General features: G+C 41.8%; 3 protein-coding genes across 4 annotated transcripts; 2 read left to right on the top strand and 1 right to left on the bottom strand.

Moving 5' to 3' along the window:
• The first annotated feature begins 383 nt into the window (after positions 1–383).
• Positions 384–1,683, top strand: LOC148391816 (serum amyloid P-component-like). Its single transcript, XM_088386397.1, has 4 exons — positions 384–517; positions 636–693; positions 796–898; positions 976–1,683. Exons 1-4 carry the CDS (start codon positions 470–472, stop codon positions 1,487–1,489), a joined length of 723 nt encoding a protein of 240 aa, XP_088242523.1. The 5' UTR covers positions 384–469; the 3' UTR covers positions 1,490–1,683.
• A 253-nt stretch (positions 1,684–1,936) lies between these two features.
• Positions 1,937–3,330, top strand: LOC148391817 (serum amyloid P-component-like). Its single transcript, XM_088386031.1, has 4 exons — positions 1,937–2,045; positions 2,163–2,220; positions 2,323–2,425; positions 2,696–3,330. The coding sequence occupies exons 1-4, from the start codon at positions 1,980–1,982 to the stop codon at positions 3,207–3,209; spliced, it is 741 nt and encodes a 246-aa protein (XP_088242157.1). The 5' UTR covers positions 1,937–1,979; the 3' UTR covers positions 3,210–3,330.
• A 190-nt stretch (positions 3,331–3,520) lies between these two features.
• On the bottom strand, positions 3,521–13,671 carry LOC148391818 (phosphatidylinositol 4-phosphate 5-kinase type-1 alpha-like). Of its 2 annotated transcripts, none has more exons than XM_088386026.1 (16): positions 13,549–13,671; positions 10,665–10,699; positions 9,732–9,824; positions 9,525–9,655; positions 9,332–9,449; positions 9,049–9,201; positions 8,676–8,975; positions 8,168–8,397; positions 8,001–8,084; positions 7,876–7,924; positions 7,597–7,681; positions 7,320–7,490; positions 7,121–7,247; positions 6,980–7,042; positions 6,800–6,899; positions 3,521–6,589 (listed from the first exon to the last, which is right to left on the bottom strand). In XM_088386026.1, the coding sequence occupies exons 1-16, from the start codon at positions 13,595–13,597 to the stop codon at positions 6,587–6,589; spliced, it is 1,791 nt and encodes a 596-aa protein (XP_088242152.1). In that variant the 5' UTR covers positions 13,598–13,671; the 3' UTR covers positions 3,521–6,586. The 2 variants fall into 2 exon arrangements, with proteins under 2 accessions (XP_088242152.1, XP_088242151.1); XM_088386025.1 differs by having other exon boundaries at positions 7,121–7,250.
• Between the last annotated feature and the right edge of the window lie 226 nt (positions 13,672–13,897).

The raw sequence follows: 13,897 nt of genomic DNA on the forward strand, positions 1-13,897 counted from the left end.
TTAGGATTGCGCAAATTTATTAGGCATTTTATTTTTTTAAACAAAATATATTTACATTCTAGGGATGAAACCTCAAGGTAAAAAGTAACGTTGAACGAAAATGTTTAGTATCTAGATAAAACGCAAGCAGATGTAACGATATGTAAAATCAGTGTTTTATTGTTGCATTATAATGAATTTGGGGTTAAATTTAAACGTGTTTCGCTGTTCTTACCAAACCATCATACTTTCGAGCATGGAAGTTAATTCGCTACGTCACGGAGGTGCATGATGGGTAATGTAGTTTTTGAGCGTTTGGACGCACTCCCACCTGAGAGCGATCGCAGCTGTTTTGCTATGAAAAACAGCACTACACTTCAATGAGCTAAGGGCATCGCGTTGCACAATTTAAAACTTTCCACATTTGTTTACTCGAGAGTCCAGGTGTTCAAAATCCTTATCCATTACATAATGATACATATAAATATCGATGAAAGCGAACTTGCCTGTCTGCTCAAAGCTGCACACTCAAGACAAGGTAAGAACATTTGTTTTCCTTTTTAATAACTCTGAATATTGCTTTAATATAAAGTATGTAGGAATAATGTTTCCATTTCATGCATTTGACTGTGTGCACAACACTGACTTCCTTTCAGATGGTGAAACTCTTGGTTTTCATGATGATGCTTGCATCATGTTATGCAGAAACCCAAGGTACTCACCACACACATACAAACACAAAAATGTGCTAAGCAATACAAAAAATTGTGTCATTGTTGTTGTTGAATGTCGTAATCATTCTTGATGTGCGTGCAGATCTTTCTGGCAAAGCCTTTGTCTTCCCGAGGGAAACTGCCAGAGACCACGTGAAACTGATGACGCCCAAAACATCCTTCAATGCATTAACCGTCTGTCTCAGGTAATTAGGGTATCATTTACATTAAGACAGCAGATTTATGGCAAAGTGTAAATTCATCGTTTTCTATCTTTGCTCAGATTCGTCACTGATCTCACCAGAAACTACGGGCTTTTCTCTCTGGCTACGCCGGCAATCAGCAATGGCTTTCTGCTCTTCAAAAGAAACGAGGACGACAACATCAACGTGAATGCACAGGACAGCTATATTACGTTCCTGGCTCTGTCTCTTCCTCCAAATACCTGGCATACAATGTGTTCCACCTGGAACTCTGAAAACGGCATTGCTCAGTTGTGGGTGGATGGCAAGCCTACCATTAAGAGGTTCATCCACTCGGGAAAGCCTATCAGCGGCAAGCCCATCACCATCCTGGGCCAAGAGCAGGACAATTACGGGGGAGGCTTTGATGCCACTCAATCCTTCATCGGCATGATCTCTCGAGTTCACATGTGGGACCATGTCATCTCTTCCAACGAGATCCAACGCTACGAGATTGACTCAAACTTCACCCCTGGGAACGTGTTCAACTGGAGAGCCCTCGACTTTGAAATTGTTGGTAACGTTTTGGTTGAGGATGAAGTCTTTATTAAATGAAATCACATTCCGTGAAAACTTTCTGGGTTCCCAGAAGGCACGTTTTCCCAAAAACCTCATAATCCTAACACCTATTGATCCCATTTCAGGAAAAGTCACAATGTTGCGATAACAAATTCATAGAGAAGAAAAAAAAAGTCTATTTTATCCAGATAAAGTTGTAATCTTATAATAAAGTTCATTTTTAAAAGGAATGGGGTGTGTCGACTTTTTATAACCACTGTACACTAATCAGAGGTTTCAACTAATCAAAAGGTATTCGAAGGATCTGCACACCATCTTGGAAATCAATTTGTGACGTCACAGCAGTGCATGATGGGTAATGTAGATTTTTAGTGTTTGGAGTCCCACTATCTCGCACCAGAGATCGATGGAAGATAGATAAGCGTCAGATCAGGGATGAGCAAAGGACATCATGTTGCACAATTTAAAACTTTCCACATATGTTTACTCGAGAGACCAGGAGTTCAAAATCCGAAACCATTGCATCATGATACATATAAATATCAATGAAAGCGACTTGCCTGTCTGCTCAAACCTGCAAACTCAAGACAAGGTAAGACATTTGTTTTCCTTTTTAATAACTCTGAATATTGCTTTAATATAAAGTATGTAGGAATAATGTTTACATTTCATGCGTTTGACTGTGTGGACAACATTGACTTCCTTTCAGATGGTGAAACTCTTGATTTTCATGATGATGCTTGCATCATGTTATGCAGAAACCAAAGGTACTTACCACACACGTACACACACAAAAAGTGTGCTAAGCAATACAGAAAATGCGTCACTGTTGTTGTTGAATGTCTTAATCCTTCTTGATGTGCGTATAGATCTTTCTGGCAAAGTCTTTGTCTTCCCGAGGGAAACTGCCAGAGACCACGTGAAACTAATGACGCCCAAAACATCCTTCAATGCATTGACCGTCTGTCTCAGGTAATTTGGGTCCCACCACTGAGTCGGTTTGCTAGTTTGAGAAACTATTAACAATTAAAAGAAAGCTTCTCAATGAGGAGAAATATTATTTTTTGCAGAGGATAAAGAATATATGCATGTGAGTATTGTATGTCTACATGTGTTGCTTCACCTGTTTTGAAATAACTTATGTGGTTACAACACTTCTGCTGGATTTGCATTAAGACAGCAGATTTATGGCAAAGTGCTGTGGTTGAGTTAAATATATGTTATTTTTCCATCTCTGCTCAGATTTGTCACAGATCTCACCAGAAACTACGGCCTTTTCTCACTGGCCACGCCGGGAGTCAGCAATGACTTTGTGCTCTTCAAAATAAACACGGACGACGTCATCAGGATGCATGCACGGGATGGCGGCACAGATTTCCTGGCTCTGTCTTTTCCTCCAAATACCTGGCATACCATGTGCTCTACCTGGAGTTCTGACGACGGCATCGCCCAGTTGTGGGTGGATGGCAAGCCCACCATCAAGAGATTCATCCACTCGGGACAACCCATCAGCGGCAAGCCTATCACCATCCTGGGCCAAGAGCAGGACAATTACGGGGGAGGCTTTGACGCCAGTCAATCCTTCATCGGCATGATTTCACGACTTCACATGTGGGACCATGTCATCTCTTCCAAAGAGATCCAACGCTACGAGACTGACTCAAACTTCACCCCTGGGAACGTGTTCAACTGGAGAGCCCTCGACTTTGAAATTGTTGGCAACGTTTTGATTGACGATGAAGTCCTTATTGAATAAAATCACATTTTGCAATAACAAATTGTTAGAAACCCCTCAAGAAAAAAAAAAGTAAGAACAAAGTCTATTATATCCAGATATAGTAGTTGTAATCTTATAATAAAGTTCATTTTTAAAACTATTGGGGTGTGTAGACTTATTATAACCACTGTAACAGGGGTAACGTTTGATTTGTTGGCACAGTGCATTAGTTCATATTTTGCAGACTCCATTTTGAGAATCACTGCTCTAAAAAATACCAAATGATGAAAAAAAAAAAGCAAACTATTCAAAATAATCATGAACTTAAAGCATAAGGTGCAGCCCCAAAAAAAGATTTACAAAACTGGAGTTTAATCCTTTGAATGCATGAAAACATCACCACCACATAACTGAATCATGGCAGGACAAACAGGCAGCACATATTGCATGAGAAGGCATTTCAGTGACTTCTATTTACATTATACACACTTTTGTTTGTACACACACTTTGTAGAAATATAGTCAGTGAAGCATATTGGACAACCAGCATTATTGGCTCATGTGACACATTCATGTAGAAAAAAAACAAAAAAGCAGATTAACAATCCAGATCTGTTATGAGAGAATACAATTCTATTTATCGTATCACAATCGGAAATAGAAAAAGTTGTCACATACTCCCTCTTCATATATATAATAGCTAAAAAGATTGCGAAATCCTTCTGGACAAGTACAATCACACAATTTCGTTCATTTCAAGCCGAGTCTTTAAATAAATATGCTTCTCTGTATAGTGAGTGGTGGCGGATTGTGGTTCGTAATATTGCATTCGCGCTAAAACAAAATGTAGTGTCGCCACGTTAAAGCACCAGAGGAGGATATTTCACTTGTGCAGCAATGTCATGCGGAGAGAGATTGCATTCCAGCCATTACACAGCACCGACCGTCAAAATACAACGCAACAAAATGGAGCCGATGAGTTTGGCAAAACCTTAAATGGATATTTTCCATTTCTGCTTAAACACCACAAATATTACTTAAAAGACTACACGCTAACACAAACGTAGTAAATTATACTAGAATGTCACAGGAATGTGTTGGTCTAAATATCTCCAGTCTCTAAACTAACTTAAAAAAAAATCACTGGACATATACATACATCAGATATATCTTAAATATTAAACAATTTTGAAAAAAAAACAATCCAGTTTCAAAATCCTCAAACACAGGTCAAACCAGTGTTATTACCACAAACCAAAAGTGATTTTTTTTTCTCAAATTGAGCCGCTCCGATTCCTCTTTGGTGCACTGCCTGGCTTAGAAAACACACATTTGACCGAACACTATTTTTTTTTTTTTTTCAGTCGATAATCATCCCCTCCCTTCGGTTTCTCTGCTGCATAGAGCACATGTGGCTGAGATTACAGTAGATGAGATGACGACTTGCCATGAGAAAATCTCTCACTGGTGTAAAAAGGAATGAGGGTGCTGAAGTTGGGGGGGTGAGGTGGGGGGTGACCCTGCCTGTCACGTGATTGTGTTGTTTTAAACAGTAACAACACAAACACTACACATGATTAAAGCAAAAAAAAAATCTAAAATTTTATGAAAACACAGTTGTACAAAGAGTTCATTTTTGGTCCAGGAGTGTATTCAGGCAAGTTGCCATTTCTGTAACCAGCAGAAATGATCAACAACAGACATTCGTAATTATTTGTCTGTTATACGAGTGTAGGCGGATAAAAAGCAGATTCCCAACCGCTGAGCTGTGGGAAATTAGTAATAGTAAATGAGTAAAACTATATAAGCTCAGAGGTTGGGAAAAGGCAGGTTAAAGGAATCAGAGTGTGAGATTTTGGGGCAAAACTAATAATGCAACACGGCAGCTTCTTGGAAGACACTTTTAAGTACAATTCCAATTTGTGAAAGTTCATCCTTGACACTCTGATCCTTCCAAACACTTAAATAACCAAAAGGTACAAACAAGTATGAAGGCCACACTGATTAGGAGAAAGAAAATGTGAGGACAGTTGCATTATGTAAAAAAGACTGAATTGAAGTTTACAATAATGTTGCCTTTTTTACAAGAAAAAACAAAAGGTCAGACATAAACAAAGCATATTGAGTAAAGGTTGCCTTGCATGAAACATTGTTAAAAACTGCAAACAATTTTGCTCTATTTGCATGATTTTTGTCCCTATAAAATCCTCAATTTACAGGAGAGCCTATAAACACTTGTTCAACCATTAAAAAAAAAAAGTCCATTTGCTTTATTTCAACTCGACGTCCGAAACTCCACACATCCAAAACTCTACACAGCCGTTCACTTAAAATTAAGAATATTTTTTTTTTCTTTCAGTGTGGCCATGATACTCTTTCGCATGACAACATTTTTGAAAATGCAGACAAGAGACACTCAAATGATAGCCGGATGGTTTCCGCAGTAGTGATAAGGCAAGTTTGTGTTTACTGTTAAAAGAAATTATCAGTCGTGAATCACATGGCAGATGAGGGGACAAAAAAATGCGTTGGGGGGGAGAGAAGAAAAAAAAAACAAAGGCACAGACACGGCAGACAAAATAACCACATCTGCAAAATGGCCGTCGCCGCCGGCTTAATACTTCATCGAAGCCAATGTGCTTTCTGCCAACTGCACTTATCATGATCCAGATAAAAAATATTTAGCACATATGGTATGAGTGGGCGGGCGGGGGGACATTCTTCCATTTTAATAAGACACATTCTATGAAGAAAGGGGGGGGACGTATACATTCAGCAGCACCGCAACAGCTTCCAGCATTTGCATGAAAACCTACTTAATCGTCAAGCACTGGTTCAATCCATCCCTCTATTACTACTTGAAGAAAATGCTCCATGATTTTAAGACGATGTGATTTTAGTGAGGAGGGGGGGCAGCCTCTTATTTGCCGATAAGGGGCTTGGGGGAAAAACCCGGCTCAAAGCGCCAGCGAGTGGAAGATGATGTGCTGTAAGAGGAAGACGAAAATAAATGGAGTCACACAACTCTGATCCCACTCAGACTCACTTCAGTGTGTACTGCTCCCATCTGTGCCCACACGCGCACTTCAAAAAGTGACTCATCGTGATTTCACTACTCTCGCAAATCTCAGATGAGGAGAAAGAAAAATTGAATTGATACAAAGACATAATTGTGGTCATAACCCTCATTCTTGGTGATTTGGGACGGGTGTTGTCGACTGGGAAAGACTACAAACACGCACAGCTGCCTGTCTTAGCGTTTCCTCCACCAGGCAGATTCATCCGGCAAACCTTGCGTGTGTTGGGGGGGGGAAACGGGTGCAGGGGGGTCTGACATGGATGGGCTGCTTTCGCTGTCCTTCACTCTGCCCACCTTCAGGCACGCGTCCTCTTCAGATGGCACTTTGTCAAAATGTTTACTGTGAGGATTAAAAAAAAAAAAAAAAGTTAGAATTCAAATACAATTGAAATGTCCAATCGGAGGAGCTCAAGTTTGAATTTCCCCGTCTGACGTAGTCTCGAGTTGTTGCTTCAGTATTTCCACATATTGTTCCTTCTTCATGCTGCCATCTATTTTGTAATCTGTGACATATAATGTCAAGGTTTTAGTGAGATAGTATAGAACGTACAAAATTGATGTTAGTCTCGGGGATGATGTCAGACAATGAAACGACGTCTTCACTTCCGGACAGGTGGGCTGAATTGTCTCCGCTGCCGTCGACCTCGAAGCTGGAACACAAGTCAAACCACGTGTTAACAACAACAACAACAAAATGTGGGTTAAAAATATATTACATGTGTGAAGCTACCTGTGAAAAGCACCCTGTTCATTATCGGTGTGAGCCGATTTGTGCACCTCCACCCCAACGGACCTAGATGCCAGAGCAAGATGGTCATTGTGTTACACGAGCAGCAATGGAGTCATAAAAATGACTTGGGTGATTCTTTACCTTAGAGGAGGAGAGGAACCAAGTTCTAAGCTGCCTACAGAGGAGGTGGAGAGGTTGGCTTCGCAGTCAGCGGGGTTGTCATGCAGCGGCGGGGTCCTGGGAACCAGATCCGGTCTGCCTGCCTGAACTACTAAAAGCAAACATCTAAATTAAGGAACGGAATTGCAGTAAATGCCAAGTTGAGCGCGTCGGGTCTCACCGCCGTCTCCTTCTGACTCTGTGCTTTTAAAATGGGGGCGATAAACCAGTCTGGGGTCTATGGCCGACTGCCCCGTTGCGTGGGAGAGTGGGGTGGGAGCTCCCAAAGTGGGAGCCCTCCTAAGACCCGCTTGACCTCCGCTGCGGCTCTTCTTAGATGGGGAAGGCTTCACTACAGAGGATGTATTGAAGAGCAGTGAATTTCCTGTGCTCATAAATCTAAAGATCTTTTTTTTTTTTTGCTTAACTCCCAAAACAAACCACAGATGTGCACTTACATGGAATTTTCCTAAACACCGTGTTGCACATGAACTGTTGGAAGCGCTCTGCGTAGAAGCCAGGTCTGTGAACTGAAACGGTGTCCTACAATGAAACAACAAGAAGGTTTTTAGAATCAATTACTCGACTAATTATCGGCATGATTGAACAACAGGCTTTAAAAGACGGGGCTTGGCCCCGGTGAGTGACGTGTGTGTCAATAAACCAGATTGTACATTTCATTGTCCCAGATATATTTTTTGTCATGTCATTTTATTTCCTGTTGGGCAGGATCTTACCCCATCGTGCACCAATGCCTTCCAGGAGTGTTCCAACCTTTTAACAAATCTAAAAGGATGAAGAAAGCGTTACACAAATGGTATAAAAATAGCACGGATGGGACATTTTCTCTCGAGTCAGATACCTGTAAGACTGGAGGATGTCTATGATGCCGATGTAGATGAGTAAGCGCTCTCCTTTTCCATTCCGAGCCGGAATGCCTCCCATGCTGCGAAGCCAAAATACGAGCCATGACTCAGAGGTTGCGGATTAGCAACCGGCAACGTTTTGAGCTTCGGTAATTAAACTGACTGGTCTTCGGAATCCAAAGCGCCCTTTCCCCGAGCCTCCCCTTGGATGGACTCCATGGCAGTACAGTAAAGACTTTTCTGGGCTTGAGGCCGACGCTGATCTGGCGTCACCGCTCCCTCCGACCCGCCGCTGTCCCCGGAAAAGCCCCCGGCGCGCTCCCGATTGGCCTGGTCCATGTTGTGAATGCCCATCAGCAAACTGTAGTCCATGATTTTGAAACTCTGCAAGAGCTTTAGAATGTACACAACAGATCAGCATTTTAAAGTCAGGAAAAATTAGCACTGGATTCTTTTCCAGCAACATTAGAGCCCGTGTGTATATTTTAGATTCAAAGCGGCTGCTCAGGTTTCCTGAGATGGTCACATGAGCATGTTGTGATCTTTTTTTACACATGAACAAGACAGGCAAAGTCACGGTGACTCTGCAAATCTAATACTTACCGACTGGGACTTTTATTTGACTCCAACGTCACGAAATAAAAGCCAAAGCGCACCAATTCGAGACTCACCAGGCAGTCCCTTTGTATTGTCTTGCAAAGAGCGTTGTAATTGTCTGCTTCCAGCTGCAGGCCGTCGGGCAAATCCTGGATAAAGTCCAGGTCTTTGTAGGTGGGATTGCCCTTTTCCCTCTCCTTAGGTGAGGCCCGTCTTTTATAAGTGGATCCTTTCATGTCGTATTTGAGGTGCATGGGGATTATCCGGGGTAGGAGATTGTTCATAACAACGATACGAATATTCTTGCCCCCTGCTTGGACGCAGTAAAGTCCGTAGAACTTGGGCAGCAACGTCCGCTTGTTTTGGTTGATGTTCTGGAAGGGAGAAGGAGTTGTGTGAAGAGTGAAAGCCCCAAATGTGTCATTTGGATGAAATGAAATTGCTTACCATGAAGTATCCAGGAAGGAGCTTCTGGAGAAACTCCGCCTCTTTGTGCTGAACAGTTTTGATGATGAACTCGTCGTCACCGGAGACGTAGAAGAGCGATCCGCTGGCTCCAGGGTTGGAGAGCTCGATCAGTGGCTCGTTACACAGAGAATACTTGAAGGAAAAAAAACAAAATGTAGGAGTTTACCAGAAAGAAAAAAAAAAGAGGGGGGGGGGGGGGGGGGTAGTGTTAACTGCAACATCTGCTTTCCTGAATATTTTGCGAATTGCCTCAAGCACTAACCAGGTAGTCGTCTGGCCGAATGCCAAACAGCTCTCGGAAATAACGGAAGGCGATGGGAGCGTAGGTCTTAAAACGGAAATCGCTGTAGTGATGAGCCGGAGTCAGGTTACTGCCTTCGCTGGAATGAAAAAGCGAGCTGCGGTGAGACAACTTCGAAAGAATGCCATATCCCGAGCGCACGTGTGCTACCAACCTGGGGAAAAAGATACTTTCGACGACGACAAAATCCTGCATGAGCACATCCCTCTCGGCCTTCTGACTCAAGCTGCCCACCGTGTGAGTAATGCCCAACTGAATGGCACCTTTGAGGGCAGACGACGTCGTCTGAGAGGAAGAAACGGCACAAACAACTCATGAAACTTTCTGGTGTCAGTCAATCACTATCACGACTCCAACAAACCTTTTTGTAGGTGGTCTCTCCGGTGGTGGTCTCAACGCCCCGGTGGCCGATGGTCTTCTTCATACTCTGAGTGGTGCCTGAGGAGCCGGGCATCTAAACAAATTACAAAGAGGAGATAATCCATTTTAAAGTCGACAAACGGGGATGACAACAACATCACGTTCCATAATTAGCACCTACCAACCCCAAAAAAAAAAAAAGAACTTTCCAGTCTTGCTGTTCCCCCTCCTCTAAATGAAATGGAATCTAGCACACGGGGCTGCATAGCAACCGCTGAACTTTTTAATTCACCACATAGTGCCAGCGTGCCAAGTGCTGCATCAGCTGCTTTCAACTGGCGCGTGTCGCACTCGCTCATACACTCGGCCGGACCAGTAAAACGGGAAACAATTCGATTCTTGATACGATTGAGAAGGACTCTGTGTCGATGGTTATCAGATGATTGATGGGTTACAATACCCATTTGGATGAACACAACGTTGGCTGTACTCCTGTGTGTTCCTCTACTAGCTATCGAGAAATACTTTAATTGACCTATACACATTGACCCGGGGATCAGATTACATAGCAGTAAAAATAGTGTGTGTGGTCCTAGTGGCTTGGCGCAGTTGTTTTCTGTCAGATTAAAATCACAATGTACAAAAAAAAAAGAAACAGGAATGAAATACGTGACTGTGAGGTGATTTTCGAGAGAATTTGAGACCAGGTCAAATGTGCGTTGTGGTTTCCTGTATGGTGTCAAAAGCTGAGCCTATGACTCAAATTCAAAAAAAGAGGATTGCTTCAACAACGGACAGCACATCTCTTGCGATAGACTAATGAAAAGGTGGCAGCGGATTTTATGTCACACCAAACAAGAATCTATTATCATGGAAATTATTCAAACCCTCAACTTAATCCTCTTTAATTGTCCAGTCCAGGAAGTGTCCTTACCTCTGAAGGTCCTCCTCTGAAGATACCACTGGTCCCTAAAAGACAAAGCAAACTTCCATTTACAACATGAGCAACTCAATTTCACCTTGGTTGGGGGGCTAAAAAACTCTTCTGGGGTTAATGAGCTATTTTCAGCACGGGTTGCTGTTGATACCGCTTCGGCTTCTGATAACAGCAGCCCGGCGCAAATTAGAGCTACTTTTCCCCGGAGCCGGCTGCTCTACATTCAGATTATCCCTGAGGTGTTTTCTGCCATTACCTCCTTCATTAACAAAATACAGCATCTACTGAAGACTGGAATTATTATTATTATTTTTTTTTTAAATTATCATATTGTCTTAACTGTAATCCATGACATTGACCACAGCAAGCACACTTTATTAGTGACACACAGGGGCATGACCCTTCTCCATGCCACGAGTCAGCCCGTTAATAGAACTACAGCCTCAAAAGCATTTATTTTTATTTTTTTTCAGAATTCATAACAGTCATAGTGCTCTGGCCACCATTTCAAAGTGACTCTGCCAGACATACTTTGAGAAAAATCGACGCCGCAAAGTGAGATGGGAATTCTAAAGAACTCTGCTCAACGTACTTTCCTTACGTAAACATTGCATTCAACTCGACAGTACTTTCTCGCCCACTCTGAGAGGACCTCTTGCCTGTAACCAATGGCAACAGCTACTTCAATGCATGCAAAAGGAAGCTGGAGGAGCTTGGACACCTGTAGGAACACACGCGGCTGCATACGGCCACTCCAAGCAAGAGGACTGTTAATGAGGCAGAGTCATCTGCTGTTGATTCCACCGGTAAACAACCAGCATCTTTTCGCTAGCCCCCTTTTGTTACGTAAAACAGCATCGCTCGCCATGCAGTTTCCGTTCACGCGTCGAGAAACGCGTCCGTGCATGACAGTTACCTCGCTGCAGAGCTCTCCTCCAGAAACGAGTCCTAATATCTGCAAAGCAGCACATGGCCCAAAAACGGACATTTCATGACGTCATCACGAGCTAAGGGAAATTGATACTTTCTCCTTAATTTGTATCAATTCAAATGAAATGTTAAAATGTCACTTTTTATAATCTAGATTGTTTCTTATGGAGCCAATTCTTCTTTTTTTTTTTTTGGAACTTGTTTCAAAGTTTGCAGATCAAGATAATTAATGGTGCTGCAGAAGAAGAAAAAAAAATCAGACTTAACCCAATTAGGACAATTGACAATAGGCAAACCATCTGGCATTCACTCGATGAAACAATCCCTGGCAGCTTTTCGCATGTAGCCTGCAGCGTTTACGCGGCAATATAGGCCATGCGTTTCCTCGAAACATTTTCTGCCTACCAGGAGAGAGAATAAATAAAGTTCTTTCCTTGATTTGGAAACTGAGCCGAGGATCTTTGGCAGCTCGTAAGCTAACGTTCCCGTATGCTACTATTTGTGTTCACAGATTCTGCTTGTGTCGCGGATAAAATTTCTTTGATCACTTCACTCTGCGAATTTGAATAAACTGAAATCATCTGTGATATGTAAACGGTTCCCCATTACTGGATACGGGGTTGCAGGAAATGCAAAATGACAAAATGTGTGTTTTAACTTCCCACTGGCAACCAGTGTGTACTGTTGCCAAGAAAAAACTGGCATTAATTCAACATATTGTAAGGATTAGCAGGGCACCACAATGGACATACAAACCATAAAGGAAACAATAATTTTCTTTGACATGAAAAAGTAAACAAAAGGGACCATTTTATTCAACATTTCTAATTATTTTGTCAGAATTTTTTTTAAAGCAGCTTCCTTAGTTCAAAGCGTCCAACCATTGCCTACACCAACAAAATAGCTCAGACAGCTAGTTAACAAAAGTTTGTTCGATCTCGAACAAACAGAGATGATAAACATTTCTATGAAGCTAATGGAAATTAAAGCTAAAAAAAAAAACGTGTTTGGTATCAGGAGAAATGCAGTGATACCTTAAGTAGCCCCAACTAATGAGTTCTTCAAGTTACAAGCTTGGTCTGTTGAGAAATATAGAATTTATACTCTTTATAAGGTTTTATTTACCAGGTTGTAAATGCCCATTCCAACCTGAACTGTCACTTTTAGGAAATCGTGTGTACTTCCTATGAAGAACATTGGTCAAGGAACAAGTTAAACCTGTGAGTCAAGATAACAGTACTTAAACCCATGAAGGGAAAATCCTCGCAGCAAATTTGTTTTGAATAAATGTCAGTTGTTTGCTTTTTCTATAAGTGAAAGGATGTGGGGGGGGAAAAATCAATAGAACACATACGGCAAGAAAAATAAAGCTTTCTCGAACACTGAAATATTAATAAAACAATTTCCCAGTGTGTAAAAAAAAACAGATGGGAGCTCGCACGACAGAAGACATTTATTCAATTTAACCTTGTCATGAAACAGGAGGGAGGGTGACACCGTTATTTTCCTATTACCGTTATTTGCATGGTTGGAAAACAAACACGGCGTATTTTTAGACAAAATAATGACACTGAAGACTAGAAGCTCTATGTACCCAGCTTTCTTCATATTACATCACTAAGAAAAAAAGGACCGGTTTGACAATAATATACAATACGACAGCTGAACCATAGTGATCTTTGCGACTTAGCATAACGAGCCTGAATATTTAGATATCTTTAGTAAAATCAAGCTTCGCCATACCGAACTTATTGACAGGACAGCGAACTACCAAACGAACTAAACACCGGTTCATTTATTTGCTCGGCTTGGTGCTAGCTTAGCAACGTAGCCTCCCGAGACTAGCCAAATTCGAAGGCACCGCATCACACACTTTTCCTCACAACTGCAAATCGTCACTTTTGTAGGTTCTGTTTAGGTAGTTAAGTAGAAACGAGTGTTGGTTAAATACCTGTCAGGGCTGTTGATCCAGGGTCTGCTGCTCCACCAGCAGTCGCCATTATGGTTAGTTGTTTCCACTGTACTGTGTTCACATCTCAGCCAGCCCCAGCACACTGCGGGTTTAATGGTCGTCATCGGCACCACAGCGCCTCAAGTGGACTGAAGTGGAAGTGCTTAGAATATTTGCTTGCCTGCCTCATAAAGGCGAAATCATTTATATCAATATTCATAATGCAAATGATTTGATCTTGAATGAAGCCTTTTTTAATTATTTTGACCAATTTAATCTTTTAATTAATCCACATGCTGTTGTTTGTTGAAATGAGCAATACAGACATATCAAATTTTACTGGTTAACT

Source organism: Syngnathus floridae, chromosome 10 (assembly GCF_059516105.1).
Source record: "Syngnathus floridae isolate MCC-2025c chromosome 10, RoL_Sflo_1.0, whole genome shotgun sequence".
NCBI lineage: Eukaryota > Metazoa > Chordata > Actinopteri > Syngnathiformes > Syngnathidae > Syngnathus > Syngnathus floridae.